Source organism: Papio anubis, chromosome X, assembly GCF_008728515.1.
Source record: "Papio anubis isolate 15944 chromosome X, Panubis1.0, whole genome shotgun sequence".
NCBI classification, from domain to species: Eukaryota; Metazoa; Chordata; class Mammalia; order Primates; family Cercopithecidae; genus Papio; species Papio anubis.
In genome coordinates this window covers 132,306,552-132,331,545 of record NC_044996.1, presented here as the reverse complement: position 1 = coordinate 132,331,545, position 24,994 = coordinate 132,306,552, and the positions used below count along the sequence as shown (strand labels likewise).

Genomic DNA, 24,994 nt, shown 5'->3' with positions numbered 1-24,994 from the left:
CCCTGGAGGAAATCCTGACAAAAAGGAATCACCATCAGGGGACATGTCTGCTGTCTGGTTAGTGATGGTGTTCGCAGTAAATTCACCACAGACCAGGCGATCTCCACCTATCTAGGTACGTGAGGTTCCTTTGCCTGAACAGTTTACCATGTGATGGGCTAACGGCTATTATGGAAAGGAAGAGTAGTGACTCCCTGTTCTCCTCACCATATGATCCTGTCGATTTCTGTCCTAGAGAGAATATAAGATGTATGTACTCTGTGAGTGTGGATTGATTGGCACGTACCCAGGGAACCCACATGGCACTGTGCATCACAGAAGTAACTTCAGTGGAGTTACAGGGAAGCCGGCCAGGGAAAGTGGCGTGTCCTACAATGGCCTAGAACTTGGAGGGCCCACAAGCATCCTGGTAGATTTTTGGCTCTTACAGTGATGATAGTGAACAGGTGGCTTGCAGGGTTCTGGTATTAAAAGCAGTGTCCATAGACACATTGGTCACATATGTAGTTTCAGGCTCAGGCAGGCAGAGGACAGCCTTGAGATCTGTCCACAAGATTCACTGATTATCATATTTGGTAGGGATTCAGGTGTGAGATGATCATGGCTCTCAACATTGTGACCATAGTATTTTGAAGGAATACGAGAAACAGATGATGGACATGTCCCTAACCGTGGTAATGCCCATGGGATTTTGTAGCTACAGGGTGAAAAGATGACAGTGGCCATATCTATGGTAATGTCTGTGGAATTTTGTAAATATCCAGGTAAGAAATGAGAGTTTCTACTTAGGAAGTGAACATAGGATACTGAAGGTATAAAAGTAAGAAATAATGATAAACCTAATCCTGTGGGAGACCATGGTATTTTCTACATATCCATATAAGAGTGGATGGTGACCCTAACTCGAGTATCAAAATTGGGTTTCCTCAGGTAGGCACGTAGGAGCTGATGATGTCCCTTCCCATATGAGTGAACATGACATTTTGTATTCCGGATATGGTGGCAAACCTAACCCCAAAATGACTATGAGGTTTGTCAGGGGCCTAGTAAAGAAAAGATGGTCCCCTTAACCGTGAAGGTTATGATGCAAATTATTCGATCAGTACTTAAGAGGTGACGGTGACCCTACCCCTCCAATGAACAATGAATTTTGCAAATCACCAGGTAAGAGATAATGGTGTCTCTAAAAATGTGGTGACCATGGGATTTTGAGGATATCCAATCAAGGAGTAATATGTTACTAGAAATGGTAGTCCCAAGGTATTTTACAGTTACCCAGGAAATAAATGATGTGTCCTTAGCAATGGCATTTTATTTGAGTAATTTGTAGGTATCCATGTCTGGTAGGTATTTCTATATCTGGTCGATCTCATGATCTTCTGTAGGTATCCACATGAGAGATGATGTGTCACAAATTGTAACCAAGTGCCAAGGTATTTTACAAGTATCTCACTTAAAGCTCTGGTGAATATGTTTTTGAAGATACCCAGTAGGGAATGATGTTGTCCTAAGCCGTGTTAATGCCCACAAGTAGTGCCTATATCTTGGTAACAGGTGGTGTGTGTCTAATTATGGTTGTCACCATGGCTTTTTTTGCAAATTCCAGCAATATAATGAAGACAATCTTAACCACTCTTATGAACAGAGGATTTAGCAGGAATTGAGGAAAGAAATAATGTGGTCTTTAACCAAGTGGACATGATTAGATTTTAGGGATTTCTAAATAAGTGATCATGGTGTCCCTAACCACGGGATTTTGCAGGTTGTAGTCAACAGGCGATGATGAATTTAACAGTAGGCACAAACATGGGAATTATTGATACCTAGATAAGACATGATGTGGTCCTTAAACATATTACAGACCATATGATTTTTTAGATATCTAGATAGCAATAATATGTCCTGAAATCTTGATGTTACCTTTTGTTCAGACTTAAAAAGTTGCTCATTCTCAAATATTTGTGCAAGGCTGATTTCAGAGTATAGGAATACACCAGCAGCCAGCCCAGTGGCTCACGCCTTAATCTCTACACTTTGGGAGGCCAAGGCAGGCAGATCACTTGAGGGCAGGAGTTCGAGACCAGCCTTGCCATCATAGTGAAACCCCGTCTCTACTAAAAGTACAAAATTTAGCTGGGCGTCCTCGCATATGCCTGTAGTCCCAGCTACTCAGGTGGCTGAGGCACGAGAATCATTTGAATCCAGAAGGCAGATGTTGCAGTGAGCCGAGGTTGGGCCACTGCAGTCCAGACTGGGCAACAGAGCAAGTCTTTGCCCCCCTCACCACGCCCCCCAAAGAAAGAAAGAGTAATGCACCAGAGTCATGAAATAACCATCTTACCACATAGGGCGTAAAAAGCAAAACCTCAGAAAGTATTACCGTATTTCAAAAGACTTGTGGAAAATAATTAAGGACCAGGTAGCAGAAATTGTGATCAGAAGAAATAACATAAGAATATACTTAAGTGCACAGTACATAGTTGGAAGGCAAACTGTTTATCCTTCTAAAACCATTACTATGATCAACACAAACAAGAGACACTTTCCTGAAAGGTTAAATTGGTTCATGAGAAATAAAAGCAACCAAAATGAGCCACATTATCTACAATAGAAGAGACCATATGGAAAAAGTTGTATGGCAAGAGCTAATTAGTTAGTATACAAAAAGATTCACGAAAAATGCCTCAACTTTAGACACGTTAGATATTGCACACTAAAAAAAAACAAACAAAAAACAAAGGAACATTTTGAAAGCTATTTTAAATTTAATTAATTGCTGAATGTCTCCTTGGCTACTAGTTGAACAATCATTATTTAGTCCCACATCTCTCTCACCATTTTGTTTGCAGACCATCTAAAAGCCTTATTTCCTCATCTATTTGACAGATGACCAAAATGGATCCTACAATATGATCACACAGGATAATCTTGGAAAGTATGACTATCTAAATTATTTTTAAAGGCATTATTTTTCTCCTTTGATTTTCAGATTCTTTCTCATAATTTCTAAAACAGTGTCAACAGCGGCCTGTACCATGTCTTCTTTGATGTCATCACTGAGATCACTCTCAATTGCTCTCGAACTTGTTGTTGGCCTTTCGTGTAGATATGAACTGTGACCTGGCGGATCTGACTGTTGTTGCTGCTGCTTCTGTTCCTGCTGATGCTTTTCAAAATAGTCTTTTATTTTCTTTGGCTCTTCCGAAGCAGGAGTTCCACATGATGTCTTTGGAAGATCTTGCGATGTGTTTCTGGAACTACCTTGCATACTTAGTTCAATAGCCCTGCGGAGATCTTCATCTTCTTTATTGGTTTCTTGGCGGCTTAGTTCCAGGGCCCTCTGAAAATCCTGCTCTTCTTGGTCTGATGTTCCAGACTCATCACTTTCTTCTGACACTTTTTCAAGAATTGTTTTATAGACTCTATGGTCTTTTTCTTTGGCTAATTTTTTTCCATTAAGTTTTGGTCTATCCATCTCTTCAACACTGATGATTTGCAACAGTTGGTCAGCTTCACAGTCTGGCAGATCCCCCTTAACAACAAATACAGAATATGCTTCCTGTTGCAGTTGAGTCAAGAAATTTGCAAGGCATATATCTGATATTAATTCTGGACCCGCCAAGAGAGAATTTAAGTTAAACCAGTGTTTTCCGAATTTTCTAATAGTAAACCAGTGTTGTTTATAATTACATATAAAAGATCTTTCATTTACAGGATCAATCCCGAGCTTCTGATATTCAGGATTATTGAGATGGATGACCTCTAAACCCCAGAACTTCAAGGCATTGCATATTACCTGGATAGAGAAGAAGCCGCTATCATCCATGTTTTCTGAAGGCTGCTGTAAAAATGCGCGATAGTCTTCACTAGTGACTCCTCCTTCTGCCATTCTCATCCTCTCTTCTTCATCTAGCTGATGTGCAATTGAAGCTAATTCCACAGGGCTAAAATATTCTCCTTGCAGCAGATTATTCAGGCAGTGTTGAGCACAAAGGAAGCCTTCTTGTTTTTCATGAAAGATGAAATCCATGTTGATTCTAACCGTGAGTTTTTGTATATATGCGGGAACATGTTATATGCCCAGCTATGGCAGTTATCTGGGCAGTTTGTAGATAGCCATGAAATAGGTGTTAGGTTTTCAAACCTTATGAAGACCATGGGTTTCTGTAGGTATTTAAGTAAGAGATGATATGTCACAAAGCACTATTGTGACCAAGGTGGTTTTGCCAGTATCTAGTCAAGACTTGATGGTAAACCTAAAGTGAATATGGGGTTTTGGAGTCATCCCATAGGGGATAATGGTGACTTGAACCATGGCAGTGCCCATTGATTTTCAGATGTCCTATAAAATATAATGTCTCTTTAATTATGGTTGTCAGCATGGTTTTAGTAAGTGAATAAAGGTGAAATTTACCACAGTACTAAACAGAAGATTTGGCAGGTAACTGGGAAAGAAATAACATGGGCTTTAACCAAACAGACATCATGGGATTTTGGAAGTCTCTGGGTAAGTTATGATGTCACTGACCACAGTAATAGCCATGGAATTTTGAAGGTTCCACTCAATAGATGACAATAAAACTCACGGTAGCAATGAAGATGGGACTTTGCTGGTATCCTAGTTAGAGATGATGTGGGCCTTAAAAACATTAGTGACCAAATGATCTTCAGACATCTAGAAAACTGATGAAGATGTCCTGAACTCTTTTCATATCCATGTGTTTTTATAGGTGTTCAGATAAGAAATGTGTGTGCCCAACAAAAGTAGTAACCATTAGATTTTACTGTTTTCTAGTTCAGAGACAATCTCTCTCAAACTTAGTAGTGACAAAGATATAGCAGACATCCAGGTAGGATATCACAGAGTTCCTTACCACAGTAGTAACTATAGGATTTTTGCAGGTGTCCAGTGAATAGACAGTGTGTGACACTACTGTGTTGACCTTGGACTTCTCTAAGTGTCCAAGTACACTTAGTGATGCCCTAATGATCGTAGTGAGTGTATGCACGGAATGAGCAGGGGGCCAGATGGAAGGACATGCATCCTGACCAGGGTTACCACCATATGTTTTCTCAGCAGGTAGTCAAGAGATAATGGTGTCTCTAACTACGGCATTGGCCTCAGAACCTTAGGATTCAGGTAGAGTTCATGGTTCCCCTAACAATACTAGTCACCGTGGGATTTTTTGAGGTCCATGTAGAAGATGTATCCCTAACCACCACTGCTGCCATATGGTTTTGCAGGCTCCTATCAAGAGATAATGGTGAAACTCATATTGGTCATTTTTGTAGGCATTCATGGAATCTAGCTAAGTGATTATGTGGACCTTAAACATAGTACAGACCATCTGCTCTTCAGACATCTCGGTAAGTGATGATGATGTCCTCAACGTGTGTTGGTATCGTGTGTTTTGCAGGTATTCGGGGAAAAAAAAAAAAGATACTGGCTCTACCAATAAGTATTGGAATCCATGAGACTTAGCTTAACCAGTTTTCTGGTTTAGAGATATTGTGTGTTTAACCTTAGGAGTGAATGAAGAATTTTCAGGTATCTGGCAAGTGATCATAACTTTCGTCAAAACAGTAATGACCATGAGATTTTTATCGATGCCCAGACAATAAATGATGGTGCCTGTACCAATGTGTTGACCTTCAGGTTCTGCCATTATCCAGGTAGCATTAATGAGTTTGTAAAGATGGAAGTGACAAAAGTTAATTTGCAGATGTTCTGCTAGAAAAAGTTGCATTCTTAAACACATCTGGCGCAATGTGTTTTTTCAGGTTTCAATCTAAAGATCAAGGTAACCCTAACAATGGGATTAACATGAAGCTTTGCTGGTATCCAGGCAACTGATGATGTCGGTCTATCACACAAGACATTCTGACCTTCAGAAATTTACATAAGTGATGATACCTCTAACATTTGTGTTAACGTGTTTTTTGGGGTTTTGCAGATATTCAGGTAAGAAATTATAATGTTCCCATAATTCCCATTTAAGAATACACCCTTACTGCTTACTAGTTCAGAGGTAATGTTTTGAAATTCATAAGACTGAGGGATTGTAAGTCGTCAATTTTCATAGTGTTTCTCATCTCAGTATTGACCATGGTATTTTTAAAGGTACCGAGTCAAGTGATTATGATATATCCATGGTTTTGACCTTGATATTCTGCAAGTATCAAGGTAAAGTTGATGGTTCTCCTACTGCTAGTGATTCTCATGAGATGTTGCATGGTCTAGGTAGAAAAAGACGTATCTCTAACCATGGCTGCCTTCATGGAGTTTTTTTTAGGTGCTGTCAGTGGATGATGCTGAAACTAACAATGATAGTGAACATGGACTTAGCTAAAAGAGAGGGAAAAGATGGTGTGAACCTTTACACATTAGAGAGCTTCAGATTTCAGTTATCTAGGTAAGCGTTGATGGTGTCTGTAATACTGTGGTTACAAGAATGTTGTTTTTATAAACAGGCATTCAGGTAAGCACAGTACTAATATAAAGGTGAGAAATTATGTGGCATTTATACACTAGAAACCCGAATTTCAGATATCTAGGAAATTTATGATGGTGATCATACCTGTAATAGTTACCTGGTTTGGTATAGTTTTGCAGGGAAGAAATGAACTTGCTCCACTAATAAGAATAAGAGTGCGATTTTCTGTATTCTTGTTTAGTGCTAATTTGTACTTAACCCTAGTAGCAGTCGAGAAACCTGCAGGTATCCAGGTAAGATATCACACTGTCTATCACCCCACTAGTGACCACTGGATTTTGGCAGGTATTTCTTCAAAGGAGAGAGGTGTCTTTATTAGGGTTTAACTTCACACCTTTGGAACTATCCAGGTAGCATTGATGAGTTACAAAAAGAAGTGATCAAGGGTATTTGCAGGTGTCCAGGTAGTATAAGAGATGTGTTAAACACATTTTTCACAATATGCTTTTCAGGCTCCTTTCATGAGATTGTAGTGAGCTTAACAATGGCCATTAATGGTGGACATTATGAGTGTCTGGTAAGTGATGAGGTGTGCTTAATGCACAGCTGAAAACATTTGACCTTCATATAAGAAGGTAAGTGATCAAAGTGCCCCTAACACTTTTGCTTGCTTGTTTATTTTGAAGATACTGAGATAAGAAACCATAGTCCTTACCAATGTTAGGAACCATGAGTTCTTAGTTTTACATATTTTGGAAAATTTATCTTTAATCCTGTGGATATTGAGTCATTGCCGTATCCAGATAATTTTCATGGTGTTCCTCACCACAGTAGTAACCATCGGATTTTTGCAGATATCCAGTCAAGAAAGAATGGTTTCATCTGGCAACATTGTTGACCTGGAGTACTACAAATGTCCAGCTAGAGTGTATATGTCACATAATGATGGAAGTGACAAAAGTTATTGGCAAGCATCATGCTGTAAAAAGTGTCTTTTCACACATATTTCGAAATGAGTTTTTCAAATTCCTGTCAAGAGATGGTGGTGAACCTAACAATGGCTATTAACATGGTAGGTGTTGATGTGGGTCTTTCACACTACAGAACATCTAATCTTCACATACCTAGGTCAGTGATGATGCTGTCCCTAGTACTAGTATTACTATGTTTTTATTTTCAGCTATCAGGCAATGGCTTTACTAGTATAGAAGTAAGAACTAATGTGACTTTTATATGGTAGAGACCTTCCTATTTTCAGATATACAGGTAATTAATGATGGTGTTGACAACTCTGATACTAATCTTATTTTTTGGCTGGTTTGCATAGAAGAAATTAATTTTGTCTAACAGTACAAATAAGCATGAGTGATTTTACTGTATTCTTGTGTAGAGCTAATGTGTATTTAATAATCATAGTGTTAGATGGACCTGTAGGTATCCAGCTAATTTATCATATTTTTCATCACCACAGAATGACCATGGGATTTTTCTGCAGGTATCCATTTAAGAGAGGGAAGTGTCTCTTACTAGATTTTGACATTGGAGTTCTGCAAGTGTTCAAGTAATGTTGATGGATCCCAAAATGACAGAAATGACCAGGGGAATGTGCAGGTGACCAGGTATAATCAGATGTATATCAAATATAACATTTTTCATAATGTGTGTTTCAGGATTCTGTCAGGAGATTATGGTGAGCCCAATAATGGTAGTTGATGTGGGACTGCTGGAATATAGGTAACTGATGTGGTAAGTTTAAGTCCCAGCACGTCTACTTGATTTTCCTGTATCTAGGTAAGTGATTAATGATGTCCCAAATACTCATTACTGTGTTTGTTTCTTTTTTCTTTATGTATTCAGTGATGAAAAGTTCTTACTAGTAATAGAATCCATGAGTTCTTTCTTTTCACATTTTAGGGGAAATTTGTATAACTTTGTGAGTATTGAGGGATTGTCACAGTAATTCTCATTGTGCTTCCCACCACATTCGTAACCATGGAATCTTTGCAGTTATCCAATCAAGAAATTATGGTCTTTTCTAAAATGGTGTTTACCTTGGTGTACTACAAATATTCAAGTAGAGTCAGTGCATCCAGTAATACTGGAAGTAACTAAGGTTAGTTGACAGCATCCTCATAGGAAATAAATTGTGTCCTTTAACATGTATTTTCTAAAGTGTTTTTCAGGTTCCTGTCAAGAGAGCACGGGGAACCTAAAGATGGTGGTTAACATGGGACGTTGCTGGTGTCCAGGTAAGTGATGATGTGAGCCATAGTGGTGGTGTTGGCCTCTACTTATTGTTGTCAGTTTTTGGATTTTTTAAAGTATTCAGGTACGAAATGATAATCTCCTTACTATTACTATTAACTATGTTAAGTTTGTTTTATATATTAATGTAAACTTATGTTCAGCCTAGTGAGTGTTGGATTTGCAGGTATCTACGTAATTCTTATGATGTCTTGCTTCTCAGATGTAACCCCGGGACTTCTGGAAGTGTGCAGTGAACAGAATGTGTTTTCACTAACAGTAGTGCAGACCGTAGAATGCTACAAGTAATCAGAGTTGTTGGGTCCTGCCATGGAGGAAGCCACCAACGTTGTCCTTAGCTGTTCAGGAGGAAAAAATTGTGTGCATAGGAACATTGGTAGCAATTTGTTCTTCAGGTTTCAGTCCAGAGAACATGATGAACTTCAAAATGGTCATTCACAGGAATTCACCTGGTGCCCAGGTAAGTGCTGATATGAGCCTAAACCACAGCACAGGCCATCTGATCTTAGGCCATCTGATCTTCATGTATATAGGTGATGATGGTGTCACATTTTTTTGACTATGTGTTTATCACAACTATTCTGCTAAGCACGAGATAGCCCTTAACAATCGGAGGAACCATGAATTTTCACTTTTTTCTTCTGTAGAGAATGTATGCTCAACCCTTTTAGTGATGAAGAACTGCACATATCTAGATAACTATCGTGGTGGTCCTCCTCCAGTAGAATTCATGGGAATTTTAAGAGTGTAGTCAGGAAACGATGTTCTTATCTGACAACGGCACTTCCTTGGAGTACTTCAGATATTCAGGTAGAGTTGATGGTTTCTGCATGATGGCAGTGATCAAGGTTATTTTCAGGCATCCTGATAGAAAAGGTTGTGTTCTTCGACATGTATCTCAAATTATGCTTTTCAGATTCCTGTCCAGAGATCGCAAAGGACCTAAATATGTTTGTTAACAGGAGACGTTGCTGGTATCCAGGTAAGTGATGATAGGACATTGACTCATGAGAGACCTTCTGATTTTCAGATATCTGAGCAGTTAATGATATCCTTAAGACACATATATTAACATTGTTTTTGGCATGTGTGTAGTTAGAGAATTAGTTCTTAACAATACTAGTAAACATAAGATTCTCCTGTATTCTTATTTAGAGATAATGCATATTCATCACTCAGAGCAACAGATGAATATGCAGGTATCCAGGTAATTTATAGTCTTATCTATCACCAGGTTATTGGTCATTTTGCAGGTATGCCTTCAAGAGATGAAGGAGTTTCTTACCTTGGTTTCAAGTTGGAATTGAGCAGGCATCCAGGTTGCTTGGATGGGTCCTGAAATGATACAAGTGACCAAAGGACTTTGCAGGTATTCAGGTATCTGAAGATATTTACCAAACGCATTTTCCACAATATCAAATGCATTTTCCACAATGTGTTTTTCTGATCCAAGTCAAGGTATCATAGTGAGTCTGTGAAAGGTAATCAAGGAGTTTGTAAAAGGTGGGACATTGCTGGCATCAAGGCAAATCTGGTATGGGACAAAAGCACAGCACAGCACATCTGATCATCATGTGCATAGGTAAGTGATGACAGTGCCCCAAGCACCTCTTTATCGCCCTTTCCATGATTTTTTTGCAGGCGTTCAGGAAAGAAATCATAGAACCTGTATCAATTCTAGAAACCATGAGTCTTTGCTTTTCATGTATTAGGGAAAATGTATGGCAAACCCTCTGAGTTTGAGGGATTGCATGTATCCAGGCAATGATCATGGTGATTTTCACTACAGTGGAAACCACGTGATTTTATAGGTTTCCTCTCAAGAAATGATGGTTTGATATGACAACAGTGTTGTCCTTGCAATACTGCAAATGTCCAGGTAGAGTTGATTTGTCTCATACGGATGGAACTCTGCAAGGTTATTTGCAGGTGTCCTTCTGGAAAACATTATATCCTTCAACACATATTCACATTGTGTTTCAGGTTCCTGTGAAGTAAATGTTACGAAACTAAAAGTGGATGTCAGTAAAGACATTTCTGGTCTAAGTAAGTGATGATGCACACCCTAACCCATCATGAGTCATCTGATTTTTTTATATCTAGGTAAGTTTTACCATTTGATTTTTGGTACGTATTCAGGCAAAACATGATAGTATTTTGTTAATTCTAGCAGGCATGTTATCACAGAGTTTGTATTTCACAGAAAATTTACATTTAATCAGGTGAGTGGTCAATGATTTCCATGTGTCCTTGAAAATATCTTGTAGCTCCCCATCAGAGTAGCAACCATGGGATATTATCAGCTGTGCAATTATCACCACCCATGATGGTGTGTGACCTTGAATTAAAGCAAGTGTCTAGGTAGAGTTGATGTGTATTCCAAAATAATGGAAGCATTACAAGGTTGTAGGCAAGTGCCCGGGGGGACAACAAGTTGTGACCTGAAGCACATTTGTCTTATATGATTTTTCAGGTTCTTGTCAAAACTATGAGGTGAGTCACATAATGCTCAGTAATGAAACATTGCTTGTAAACAGGTAGTGATAACTGTTTGCTTCCTGTAATGGGGGTAATTACACAATGCAGAGCATTGGATTTTCTAGGTACGTAAAAAGGGATCCCTGATGCTTAAGCTACTGTGTATTTTGTAGGTAATCCATTCAGGTTTTTGGGCTAGTTTATAGAGACCAGGTAAGGTTGTATTAACATGTAAAACACCTTGGTATTTTCAGATATCAACTTTTATTAATGTTTTTCACAGTATTAACTTAAACTTGTGTTTCACATTTATGCAGTTAAAAATAAATACGCCTCTAGTAATAACGAATAATCAAGAGAATTTATTGCATGTCTTGACAGATAATGAGTAATGAACACTCACAGGGCTACACAAATCCACAGACATCTAGATTAACCGTATTGTACAACATCATGAAATTAACAACAGGAATTATGCAGGGATCTAATCAAGAAAGTACAAGGATTCTTAAAAGGAGTTTTCCTCTAATTTCTACAAGTATTGAGGTACATTTGATGAATACAAAAATAATAAAAGTGACCAGAAAAGATTGGAGGTATATAGGTAGAATGATATGTGTACCAGTCACACTATTCACAATATATATTTCAGATTTACATTAACATATCATAATAAGCCTATCAAAACTAGGTAACATGGGACATTATTGGCGGAGGTAAGTGCTGATGCGGGCCTAAACTACAGCCCACAGCGTGGGACTGTCACAGAGACTAGTTCACTGATGACGTGTCCCTACACGGCATCCCGCCATGACTTTTTCCCAGGTATTCAGGTGAGAAATGATTGAGTCCTAACCAATCTCAGATACACCGGGTTTTCCCATTTTCTCTTTCATCCAAAGTGTGTTCTGACCCTCTGAGTGTTGAGGGATTGCAGGTAACCAGACGTTTATCACTGTATTTCCCACCCCGTGCTGCCCCTAGGATTTGTAGAGGTATCTAGTCGAGAAATGGTGGTTTTCTGCTATCAGGGTTGACCTAGGATTACTGCAGGTATCCAGGTCGAGGGAGTGTGTTCCATAAAGCTGGAAGTAATCAAGGTTCTTTGCAGGAGTCTGGCGGAAACCCTGTGTCCTTCTACACATATGTCTTGGAGCCTACTTCAGACTCCTACTTTGACATCTCAAAATCTGACACCGGTCTGCAGGACAGTGCAGATGAAGAACGAAAGCGTTGTACTAGCCCCATGACATTTGGCTGTCTAGGAAAGTGGTGATGGGTGTCCATCCTTCCTGTTGTTCCCGTGATTTCACTTCATTTGTCCTAGAAAGAAATGGTATGACTCCCTGGCATACTAGAAACTGTGAGTTTTCCTTCTGCATGTTTCAGAAACAATGCCTAACCCCGTGTTCGCAGTGGAACCGTAAATACCTGGTAATTATCCGGTGTTCCTTCCCACAGCAGTGACCGTGGACATTTTGTAGGTGTCCTGTAGAGAGAACTGTTGTCTTCTGGAACCATGGCCCTGAGCTTGGGGGTCCCCACTAGCATTCGGATAAGAGTCCTTCAATGATGGATATGAGCATCATGATTTGCAGGTGTTCTGGTAGAACACCTTGTGTGTTTCTGAAGCATATATCTGAGTATATGTTTTCCAGGTTCCCAGAAGAAAATCCTGAAGAACGGGACTCATGAACAGGGGACGTGTCTGCTGTCTGGGTAAGTGATTGTGTGCACCGTAAACTCATCACAGACCACCTGATCTTCACATTGGTAGGTCAGTGAGGTTCCTTTCTCTGAACAGTTTACCACATGATGGGTTTAGGGGTATTCCGGTAAGAAAGGGTAGCGGCTCCTTGTTCTCATTGCCATGTGATCCCGTTGTTTTCTGTCCTGGAGAGAACGTTATGAGGTATGTACCCTGTGAGTGCTGATTGATTGGCACGTACCCAGGGAACTCCAGTGGCACTGTGCATCACAGGAGTAACTAAGGTGGATTTGCAGAGAAGACAACCAGAGTAAATGAAGTGTCCTGCGATGGCCTACCCCTTGGAGGGACCACGAGCATCCAGGTAGATTTTTGGCCCCCACAGCGGTGTTAGTGAGCGGGTGGTTTTCTGGGTTCTGCTGGAAAAGCTGTCTGTAGGCAGATTTCACATTCCCTTCCAGAGGTCAAGGGAACCCTCATTATGCTCGAGCAGGGGAACTCTGCCTGTATCCAGAGAGGAGACAGTATGGGCATAAGCAGGCCATGGACGATCCAATCTTCTGATACACAGGTAATCACCAATGGCATTCCTGCTATTTTTCCTGTCCTGCCATGGGTTTTCTTAGCTCATTTTCTGTTCTTTATTTTCTGCAGTAATTCAGTTAAGAAACAATGCTTTGCCAACCAAGGCTAATAAGCATTAGTCCTTGCTATGTTCGACTTGAGGATAATGTGCCTTGAACCTGAGTCCGTGTTGACTGCGGTAGATGCGGGTGTCCAGGTGAATTATCCTACTCTACCAGACCACAGGATGGAATGATAGTTCTGACACATCATCAGTCCAGAACTGATAGTGGCGCCAACAGTGGGGTGGAAGTTGGAGTTCTGCCAGGATCTAGGTAAGGTTCCTAGATGACGGCAGTGACCAGCCTGTGTGGTGCGTGTCTTTTTCATCTTTCAGGTGTGCCAAGTGGCATCCTGGAAAACACCTGTCAGATGCGTTTCTTCTGCTGCTGCTAGTCATGAGATCAAGGTGGGTCTGAGAATGGCCATTCGGAGGCCCTGGATAGTAACCGGGTAATGGATGACACGAGTGCTATGCCAATACAGACCACCTGAACTTCAGATTTCCTGGACAAAGAGGGCACTGTCCTTGACACAGTGTTTTCCCATGGTTTCCTGCAGGTGTCCCATAAAGTCCTCTTCCTGTAGAGAGGTAGGAGATGTTGTGGCATTACCTCATGAAAGGCACTCTGAATTTCCCGCATGTAGATAATTAATGATGGTTTGAGTCTGGTAGAGTAACCTTGTGTTTGGCATATGTGTCATTGGGAAAAGATAATTAGTGATTCCCAATGCCAGTAAGCATGAGATTTTACTGTTTGCTTATTCAAAGGTAAGGGTTTGTGTTTGTGTGTGTGTGTGCAAATTTGACCCTCCATGTGATAAACGGATATGCCAGTGCTCAGGTAGTTGATCATATTGTCTGTCACCCCGATGTGGACCGTGCTGTTTCTCCAGGTATGCCTCGTAGGCTCTGGCTTGGATATCTTCAGTTATCTGGGTAACCTGGATGAGTTGTGAAATGATACCAATGAACAAGCATATTTGTGGGTATCCTTGTAGCATAGATTGTGGACCAAGCAGAGTTTCCCCAATATGTCTTTTAGATGAATGTCAGGGCATCACAGCAGGCCTTTCAAAGCTAGGTAACGTGGGGCATCGCTGGCTGAGGTAAGTGCTGACACAGGCCTAAACCGCAGCCCACAGCGTCGTACTGTCACAGAGGCTTAGTTCAGTGATGAAGTGTCCCTGCACATCTTCCTGCCGTGATTTCTTACGGTAAGTGATGGTGTGTGCGGTAAACTCACCACAGACCAGGTGATCTCCATGTATCTAGGTTAGTGAGGTTCCTTTGCCTGAATGGTTTACCATGTGATGGGTAAACAGCTGTTATTATAAGAAAGGGAAGCGGCTTCCCGTTCTCCTCGCCATGTGATCCTTTTCATTTCTGTCCCGGTGAGAATGTATAATGTATGTGCTTTGTAAGTGCTGATTGATTGGCAGGAGCCCAGGGAACTCACGTGGCATTGTGCATCACAAAAGTGACTGCAGTGGATTTGCAGGGAAGCCGGCCAGGGAAAATGGCATGTCCTATGATGGCCTAGACCTTGGAGGGCCCACAAGCATGCAGGTACATTTCTGGTTCCCATAATGATGTTAGCATGCAGGCAGTTTGTAGGGTATTGGTGGAGGAGCTGTGTCCATAGACCCGTTGGTCACCTGTTGGTTTCAGATTCAGGCAGGCAGAGGTCAGAGTGTGAGGACAGCCTTGAGGTCTCTCCAGGAGATTCAGGGTCCATAGGATTTCGTACGGATTCAGGTATGAGATGATGATGGCCCTCATCACCATGGTATTTTGAAGGAATCCAAGAAACAGATGATGGGCCTGTCTCATACTAACCATGGTAGTACCCATGGGATTTTGTAACTACAGAGTGAAAAGATGACAGTGGCCATATACCTGAGAATGTCCATGTGATTTTTGTAAATATCCAGATAAGATATGAGTGTTCCTACTTAGGAAGTGAACATGGGTTACTGAAGTTATAAAGGTAAGAAATGATAAACCTAATCGTGTGGGTGAGCATGGTATTTTCTAGATATCCAGATAACAGAGGATGATGGCCCTAACTCGAGTATCAAAGTTGGGTTTCCTCAGGTAGGCACATAGGAGCTGATGATGTTTTATACCATGTTAGTGAACATGGCATTTTGTGGTATTCCGGATATGATGGCAAATCTAACCACAAACATGACCATGAGATTTGTCAGAGATCCGGTAAAGAGAAGATGGTCCCCTTAACCATGAAGTTTATGATGAAATTTTGTAGGTCAGTAATTAAGAGATGACAGAGATCCTAACCGTGATACTGAACGAGGGATTTGCAAGTCACCAGGTAAGAGATGATTGTGTCTCTAAAAATGTGGTGACCGTGGGATTTTGCAGATTTCAATCAAGGAATAATGTGTTACTAGAAACGGTAGTACCAAGGTATTCAACAGTTAGCCACGAAAGAAATGATGTGTTCCTAGCAGTGGTATTTAATCTGGGTTATTTGTCGATCTCCATGTATGGTAGGTTTTTCCAAATCTGGTAGATCCTCTGGCCTTCTGTAGGTATCCACATGAGAGATGATGGATGTGTCACAAATTGTAAGTAACTGCCGCTACTGTAACCAAAGTATTTTATAAGTATCCAGCTAAGAGCTCTGGCTTTATGTATTTGTTGGATGTAAGACTATCAGGTTATCTATTTTTCTTCTTTTTTTGAGACAGCGTCTGGGTGAGGTAAGTGCTGCTGCAGGTCTAAACCACAGCCCACACCATGGGACAGTCAGAGAGACCCAGTTCAGTGAAGATATGTGTCCCTACATGCCTTCCCGCCATGATTTCTTTCACATGTACTCAGGTGAGAAATAATGGACTCCTTACCAATCCCAGATTGGCCAGGTTTTCCATTTTCTGCTTCACAGAAAGTGTATGCTAAACCCTGTGTGTGTTGAGGGACTGCAAGGAGCCAGGTATTTATCACTGTATTTCCCGCCCGCATGCTGCTCCTAGGATGACTACAGATGTCCAGTCTAGAAACAGTGGCTTTCTGCTATCAACGTCGACCTGGGATTACTGCAAGTATCCAGGTCGAGTGGGTGTGTCCCATAACGATGGAAATAATCAAGGTTCTTTGCAGGAGTGCTGGCAGCAAACCCCGTGTCCTTCTACACATACGTCTTCCTGCTTCTTTCAGATTCCTACCGTGACATCACAATGAATCCAACACGGGACCTTAATGGGAAGCTTGGCTGCTCTGCAGGTCAGCACTGATGAGGACCAAAACCATCGCACGGGCCACGTGAGGCCCAGCTGTCTAGGTAAGTGATGATGGTGTCAAGTCTCCCTGTTGTTCGCTTCAGGTATTCCGTAGGAAATGATAAGAGTACCTGGCTTTCTAGAAACCGTGAGTGGTCCCTCTGCATATTTCAGAGACAACACCTAACCCTGTGAGCATGGTGGGACTGCAAATACCAGGTAATGATCCAGGGTTCTCAGCCACAGCAGTGACCATGGACATTTTGCAGGTGTCCTGTAGAGAGAAATGCAGTCTGCTGTGATCACGGACCTGAGCTTGGGTGTCCCACCAGCATCTAGATAAGAGTCATTGAATTATGGATGTGAGCATCGTGATTTGCAGGTGTGCTGCTGGAACACCTGAACTTGTGTGTTTCTCTTTTTTTTTTTGATAGAGTTTTGCTGTTGTCGCCCAGGCTGGAGGGCAATAGCGTGACCTCGGTTCACTGCAACCCCTGCCTCCTGTGTTCTAGAGATTCGCCTGCCTCAGTCTTCCAAGTTGCTGGGATTACAGATGTGCACCGCCATCCCCCGCTAAGTTTTGTATTACTAGTAGAGACAGTTTCACCATGTTGGGCAGGCTGGTCTCGAACTTCAGACCTCTGGTGATCCACCTTCCTCGGCCTCCTACACGGCTGGGATTGCAAGTGTGAGCCACCATGCCTGGTCCCTGGTGTATTTCTGAGGCATTTATCTCAGTGTATGTTTTCCAGATTCCCACGATGAAATCTCGACAAACAGGAGTCACGATCAGGGGACATGTCTGCTATCTGGGTAAGTGATGGTGTGCATGGTAAACTCACCACAGACCAGGTGATCTCAACGTATCTAGTTAAGTGAGTTCCTTTGCCTGAACACTTTACCATGTGGTGGGTTAACAGCTATTATGGAAAGAAAGGGAGGTGGCTCCCAGTTCTCCTTGCCATGTGATCCTTTTCATTTCTGTCCTGGAGAGAAAGTATGATCTATGTGCTTTGTGAGTGCTGATTGATTGGCATGTACCCAGGGAACTCATGTGGCATTATGTATCACAGGAGTGACTGTGGTGGATTTGCAGGGAAGCTGGCCAGGGAAAATGGCGTGTCCTACAGTGGCCTAGACCTTGGAGGGCCCGCAAGTATCCAGGTACATTATTGGCTCCCGTAATGATGATAGCAAGCAGGCAGTTTGTAGGGTCCTAGTGGAAAAGCTGTGTCCATAGACACATTGGTCACACATTTGGTTTCAGGTTCAGGCAGGCAGTAGTGAGAGTGTGTGTAGGCAGCCTTGAGGTCTCTCCAGGAGATTCAGGGTCCATAGCGTTTTCTAGGGATTCGGGTATGAGATGATCATGGCTCTCATCATTGTGGTGACCATGGTATTTTGAAGGAATCCAAGAAACAGTTGATGGGCCTGTCCCTAACCATGGTAGGGCTCATGGGATTTTATAGCTAAAGAGTGAAAAGATGAAAGTGGCCATTGCTCTGGTAATGTCCATGGGATTTTGTAAATATCCAGGTAAGAAATGAGTGTTTCTACTTAGGAAGGGAACATGGGATACTGAAATTATAATGGTAAGAAATGATAATAAACCTAATGGTGTGACCATGCTATTTTTTAGATATCCAGTTAAGTGTGAATGGTGGTCCTAACTCAAGTATCAAAGTTGGATTTCCTCAGGTAAGCACTAAGGAGCTGATGGTGTTTCTTCCCATATTAGTGTACATTGCATTTTGTGGTATTCCAGATATGATGTCGAACCAAACCACAAAAGTGACCATGAGATTGTCAGGAGTCTTGTAAAGGGATGATGGTCCCCTTAACTGTGACGGTTATGATGTAATTTTTCCGTCAGTAGTTCAGAGATGACGGTATCCTAAGCACAGTATTTCTTTTTTTTTAAGAGAGTCTGGCTGAGGTAAGTGCTGATGCATGCGTAAACCACAGCATGCACCGTGGGAGTGTCCCAGAGACCTGATTCAGTGATGAGGTGTCCCCACACATCTTCCTGCCATGATTTCTTTCACAGGTACTCAGCTGAGAAATGATTGAGTCCTTACCAATCCCAGATCGGCCAGGTTTTCCCGTTTTCCATTTCAACGAAAGTGTATGCTGAACCCTGTGAGTGTTGAGGAGCTGCAGGATGCCAGGTATTTATCTCTGCATTCCCCGCCCCCATGCTGCCCCTAGGATGGCTACAGGTGTCGAGAAATGGTGTTTTTGTGCTATCAGGGTCGACCTGGGATTACTGCAAGTATCCAAGTCAAGTGGGTGTGTCCTGTAAAGATGGAAATAATCAAGATTCTTTGCAGGAGTGCTGGCAGCAAACCCCATGTCCGTCTACACATACTTCTTCGTGCCTCTTTCAGGTTCCTACCATGACATCACAATAAATCTGACACAAGACCTTAATGGGAAGTTCGGCTGCTCTGCACGTCAGTGCTGATGAGGACCAAAAGCATCACACGGGCCACGCGAGGTTCAGTTGTCTAGATAAGTGATGATGGTGTCAGGCCTCCCTGTTGTTCCCATGATTTCACTTCAGGTGTCCCGGTTGGGATTGATAAGGGTACCTGGCACCCTAGAAACTGTGAGTTTTTCCTCTGCGTATTTCAGAGACAGTGCCTAACCATGTGAGCACGGCGGGACTGCAAATACCAGGTAATGATCCAGCGTTCCCAGCCACAGCAGTGACTGTGGACATTTTACAGGTGTTCTGTAGAGAGAAATGCTATCTTCTGGAGCCACGGCCCTGAGCCGGATGGGCCCCACCAGCATCCTGGTAAGAGTCATTGAATGATGGATGTGAGCATCATGATTTGCAGGTGTCCTGGTACGACATCTTGTGTGTTTCTGAGGCATATGTCTGTATATGTTTTTCAGGTTCCCTGGAGGAAATCCTGACAAAAAGGAATCACCATCAGGGGACATGTCTGCTGTCTGGTTAGTGATGGTGTTCGCAGTAAATTCACCACAGACCAGGCGATCTCCACCTATCTAGGTACGTGAGGTTCCTTTGCCTGAACAGTTTACCATGTGATGGGCTAACGGCTATTATGGAAAGGAAGAGTAGTGACTCCCTGTTCTCCTCACCATATGATCCTGTCGATTTCTGTCCTAGAGAGAATATAAGATGTATGTACTCTGTGAGTGTGGATTGATTGGCACGTACCCAGGGAACCCACATGGCACTGTGCATCACAGAAGTAACTTCAGTGGAGTTACAGGGAAGCCGGCCAGGGAAAGTGGCGTGTCCTACAATGGCCTAGAACTTGGAGGGCCCACAAGCATCCTGGTAGATTTTTGGCTCTTACAGTGATGATAGTGAACAGGTGGCTTGCAGGGTTCTGGTATTAAAAGCAGTGTCCATAGACACATTGGTCACATATGTAGTTTCAGGCTCAGGCAGGCAGAGGACAGCCTTGAGATCTGTCCACAAGATTCACTGATTATCATATTTGGTAGGGATTCAGGTGTGAGATGATCATGGCTCTCAACATTGTGACCATAGTATTTTGAAGGAATACGAGAAACAGATGATGGACATGTCCCTAACCGTGGTAATGCCCATGGGATTTTGTAGCTACAGGGTGAAAAGATGACAGTGGCCATATCTATGGTAATGTCTGTGGAATTTTGTAAATATCCAGGTAAGAAATGAGAGTTTCTACTTAGGAAGTGAACATAGGATACTGAAGGTATAAAAGTAAGAAATAATGATAAACCTAATCCTGTGGGAGACCATGGTATTTTCTACATATCCATATAAGAGTGGATGGTGACCCTAACTCGAGTATCAAAATTGGGTTTCCTCAGGTAGGCACGTAGGAGCTGATGATGTCCCTTCCCATATGAGTGAACATGACATTTTGTATTCCGGATATGGTGGCAAACCTAACCCCAAAATGACTATGAGGTTTGTCAGGGGCCTAGTAAAGAAAAGATGGTCCCCTTAACCGTGAAGGTTATGATGCAAATTATTCGATCAGTACTTAAGAGGTGACGGTGACCCTACCCCTCCAATGAACAATGAATTTTGCAAATCACCAGGTAAGAGATAATGGTGTCTCTAAAAATGTGGTGACCATGGGATTTTGAGGATATCCAATCAAGGAGTAATATGTTACTAGAAATGGTAGTCCCAAGGTATTTTACAGTTACCCAGGAAATAAATGATGTGTCCTTAGCAATGGCATTTTATTTGAGTAATTTGTAGGTATCCATGTCTGGTAGGTATTTCTATATCTGGTCGATCTCATGATCTTCTGTAGGTATCCACATGAGAGATGATGTGTCACAAATTGTAACCAAGTGCCAAGGTATTTTACAAGTATCTCACTTAAAGCTCTGGTGAATATAAGTTTTTGAAGATACCCAGTAGGGAATGATGTTGTCCTAAGCCGTGTTAATGCCCACAAGTAGTGCCTATATCTTGGTAACAGGTGGTGTGTGTCTAATTATGGTTGTCACCATGGCTTTTTTTGCAAATTCCAGCAATATAATGAAGACAATCTTAACCACTCTTATGAACAGAGGATTTAGCAGGAATTGAGGAAAGAAATAATGTGGTCTTTAACCAAGTGGACATGATTAGATTTTAGGGATTTCTAAATAAGTGATCATGGTGTCCCTAACCACGGGATTTTGCAGGTTGTAGTCAACAGGCGATGATGAATTTAACAGTAGGCACAAACATGGGAATTATTGATACCTAGATAAGACATGATGTGGTCCTTAAACATATTACAGACCATATGATTTTTTAGATATCTAGATAGCAATAATATGTCCTGAAATCTTGATGTTACCTTTTGTTCAGACTTAAAAAGTTGCTCATTCTCAAATATTTGTGCAAGGCTGATTTCAGAGTATAGGAATACACCAGCAGCCAGCCCAGTGGCTCACGCCTTAATCTCTACACTTTGGGAGGCCAAGGCAGGCAGATCACTTGAGGGCAGGAGTTCGAGACCAGCCTTGCCATCATAGTGAAACCCCGTCTCTACTAAAAGTACAAAATTTAGCTGGGCGTCCTCGCATATGCCTGTAGTCCCAGCTACTCAGGTGGCTGAGGCACGAGAATCATTTGAATCCAGAAGGCAGATGTTGCAGTGAGCCGAGGTTGGGCCACTGCAGTCCAGACTGGGCAACAGAGCAAGTCTTTGCCCCCCTCACCACGCCCCCCAAAGAAAGAAAGAGTAATGCACCAGAGTCATGAAATAACCATCTTACCACATAGGGCGTAAAAAGCAAAACCTCAGAAAGTATTACCGTATTTCAAAAGACTTGTGGAAAATAATTAAGGACCAGGTAGCAGAAATTGTGATCAGAAGAAATAACATAAGAATATACTTAAGTGCACAGTACATAGTTGGAAGGCAAACTGTTTATCCTTCTAAAACCATTACTATGATCAACACAAACAAGAGACACTTTCCTGAAAGGTTAAATTGGTTCATGAGAAATAAAAGCAACCAAAATGAGCCACATTATCTACAATAGAAGAGACCATATGGAAAAAGTTGTATGGCAAGAGCTAATTAGTTAGTATACAAAAAGATTCACGAAAAATGCCTCAACTTTAGACACGTTAGATATTGCACACTAAAAAAAAACAAACAAAAAACAAAGGAACATTTTGAAAGCTATTTTAAATTTAATTAATTGCTGAATGTCTCCTTGGCTACTAGTTGAACAATCATTATTTAGTCCCACATCTCTCTCACCATTTTGTTTGCAGACCATCTAAAAGCCTTATTTCCTCATCTATTTGACAGATGACCAAAATGGATCCTACAATATGATCACACAGGATAATCTTGGAAAGTATGACTATCTAAATTATTTTTAAAGGCATTATTTTTCTCCTTTGATTTTCAGATTCTTTCTCATAATTTCTAAAACAGTGTCAACAGCGGCCTGTACCATGTCTTCTTTGATGTCATCACTGAGATCACTCTCAATTGCTCTCGAACTTGTTGTTGGCCTTTCGTGTAGATATGAACTGTGACCTGGCGGATCTGACTGTTGTTGCTGCTGCTTCTGTTCCTGCTGATGCTTTTCAAAATAGTCTTTTATTTTCTTTGGCTCTTCCGAAGCAGGAGTTCCACATGATGTCTTTGGAAGATCTTGCGATGTGTTTCTGGAACTACCTTGCATACTTAGTTCAATAGCCCTGCGGAGATCTTCATCTTCTTTATTGGTTTCTTGGCGGCTTAGTTCCAGGGCCCTCTGAAAATCCTGCTCTTCTTGGTCTGATGTTCCAGACTCATCACTTTCTTCTGACACTTTTTCAAGAATTGTTTTATAGACTCTATGGTCTTTTTCTTTGGCTAATTTTTTTCCATTAAGTTTTGGTCTATCCATCTCTTCAACACTGATGATTTGCAACAGTTGGTCAGCTTCACAGTCTGGCAGATCCCCCTTAACAACAAATACAGAATATGCTTCCTGTTGCAGTTGAGTCAAGAAATTTGCAAGGCATATATCTGATATTAATTCTGGACCCGCCAAGAGAGAATTTAAGTTAAACCAGTGTTTTCCGAATTTTCTAATAGTAAACCAGTGTTGTTTATAATTACATATAAAAGATCTTTCATTTACAGGATCAATCCCGAGCTTCTGATATTCAGGATTATTGAAATGGATGACCTCTAAACCCCAGAACTTCAAGGCATTGCATATTACCTGGATAGAGAAGAAGCCGCTATCATCCATGTTTTCTGAAGGCTGCTGTAAAAATGCGCGATAGTCTTCACTAGTGACTCCTCCTTCTGCCATTCTCATCCTCTCTTCTTCATCTAGCTGATGTGCAATTGAAGCTAATTCCACAGGGCTAAAATATTCTCCTTGCAGCAGATTATTCAGGCAGTGTTGAGCACAAAGGAAGCCTTCTTGTTTTTCATGAAAGATGAAATCCATGTTGATTCTAACCGTGAGTTTTTGTATATATGCGGGAACATGTTATATGCCCAGCTATGGCAGTTATCTGGGCAGTTTGTAGATAGCCATGAAATAGGTGTTAGGTTTTCAAACCTTATGAAGACCATGGGTTTCTGTAGGTATTTAAGTAAGAGATGATATGTCACAAAGCACTATTGTGACCAAGGTGGTTTTGCCAGTATCTAGTCAAGACTTGATGGTAAACCTAAAGTGAATATGGGGTTTTGGAGTCATCCCATAGGGGATAATGGTGACTTGAACCATGGCAGTGCCCATTGATTTTCAGATGTCCTATAAAATATAATGTCTCTTTAATTATGGTTGTCAGCATGGTTTTAGTAAGTGAATAAAGGTGAAATTTACCACAGTACTAAACAGAAGATTTGGCAGGTAACTGGGAAAGAAATAACATGGGCTTTAACCAAACAGACATCATGGGATTTTGGAAGTCTCTGGGTAAGTTATGATGTCACTGACCACAGTAATAGCCATGGAATTTTGAAGGTTCCACTCAATAGATGACAATAAAACTCACGGTAGCAATGAAGATGGGACTTTGCTGGTATCCTAGTTAGAGATGATGTGGGCCTTAAAAACATTAGTGACCAAATGATCTTCAGACATCTAGAAAACTGATGAAGATGTCCTGAACTCTTTTCATATCCATGTGTTTTTATAGGTGTTCAGATAAGAAATGTGTGTGCCCAACAAAAGTAGTAACCATTAGATTTTACTGTTTTCTAGTTCAGAGACAATCTCTCTCAAACTTAGTAGTGACAAAGATATAGCAGACATCCAGGTAGGATATCACAGAGTTCCTTACCACAGTAGTAACTATAGGATTTTTGCAGGTGTCCAGTGAATAGACAGTGTGTGACACTACTGTGTTGACCTTGGACTTCTCTAAGTGTCCAAGTACACTTAGTGATGCCCTAATGATCGTAGTGAGTGTATGCACGGAATGAGCAGGGGGCCAGATGGAAGGACATGCATCCTGACCAGGGTTACCACCATATGTTTTCTCAGCAGGTAGTCAAGAGATAATGGTGTCTCTAACTACGGCATTGGCCTCAGAACCTTAGGATTCAGGTAGAGTTCATGGTTCCCCTAACAATACTAGTCACCGTGGGATTTTTTGAGGTCCATGTAGAAGATGTATCCCTAACCACCACTGCTGCCATATGGTTTTGCAGGCTCCTATCAAGAGATAATGGTGAAACTCATATTGGTCATTTTTGTAGGCATTCATGGAATCTAGCTAAGTGATTATGTGGACCTTAAA

The 24,994-nt window shown here is 41.4% G+C and overlaps 2 protein-coding genes and 1 long non-coding RNA gene across 7 annotated transcripts; 1 reads left to right on the top strand and 2 right to left on the bottom strand.

Annotated features, from left to right (window-relative positions):
* Window positions 1–2,743: 2,743 nt before the first annotated feature.
* On the bottom strand, window positions 2,744–4,686 carry LOC101021868 (ataxin-3-like protein). Its single transcript, XM_009197198.3, has 2 exons — window positions 3,797–4,686; window positions 2,744–3,532 (listed from the first exon to the last, which is right to left on the bottom strand). Exons 1-2 carry the CDS (start codon window positions 4,028–4,030, stop codon window positions 2,966–2,968), a joined length of 801 nt encoding a protein of 266 aa, XP_009195462.2. The 5' UTR covers window positions 4,031–4,686; the 3' UTR covers window positions 2,744–2,965.
* A 1,265-nt stretch (window positions 4,687–5,951) lies between these two features.
* LOC116271817 lies at window positions 5,952–21,747 on the top strand. Of its 5 annotated transcripts, XR_004180582.1 has the most exons (4): window positions 5,952–5,962; window positions 6,122–6,184; window positions 6,294–9,681; window positions 9,953–21,747. It is a non-coding gene; the product is annotated as an uncharacterized LOC116271817 (long non-coding RNA). The 5 variants fall into 5 exon arrangements; XR_004180580.1 differs by lacking the exon at window positions 5,952–5,962 and having other exon boundaries at window positions 6,076–8,683; window positions 8,902–9,681; XR_004180581.1 differs by lacking the exon at window positions 5,952–5,962 and having other exon boundaries at window positions 6,076–9,159; window positions 9,347–9,681.
* A 657-nt stretch (window positions 21,748–22,404) lies between these two features.
* Window positions 22,405–24,345, bottom strand: ATXN3L (ataxin 3 like). The gene is made up of 2 exons (XM_031660528.1): window positions 23,458–24,345; window positions 22,405–23,193 (listed from the first exon to the last, which is right to left on the bottom strand). Exons 1-2 carry the CDS (start codon window positions 23,689–23,691, stop codon window positions 22,627–22,629), a joined length of 801 nt encoding a protein of 266 aa, XP_031516388.1. The 5' UTR covers window positions 23,692–24,345; the 3' UTR covers window positions 22,405–22,626.
* Between the last annotated feature and the right edge of the window lie 649 nt (window positions 24,346–24,994).

Bases quoted from the DNA above. Each gene is read 5' to 3' on its own strand.
- LOC101021868 (XM_009197198.3), bottom strand. From the start codon at position 4,030: ATGGATTTCATCTTTCATGAAAAACAAGAAGGCTTCCTTTGTGCTCAA. The intron at 3,533-3,796 runs GTAATATGCAAT...TTTGTTGTTAAG, and splicing joins GCGGCTTCTTCTCTATCCAG to GGGGATCTGCCAGACTGTGA.
- ATXN3L (XM_031660528.1), bottom strand. From the start codon at position 23,691: ATGGATTTCATCTTTCATGAAAAACAAGAAGGCTTCCTTTGTGCTCAA. The intron at 23,194-23,457 runs GTAATATGCAAT...TTTGTTGTTAAG, and splicing joins GCGGCTTCTTCTCTATCCAG to GGGGATCTGCCAGACTGTGA.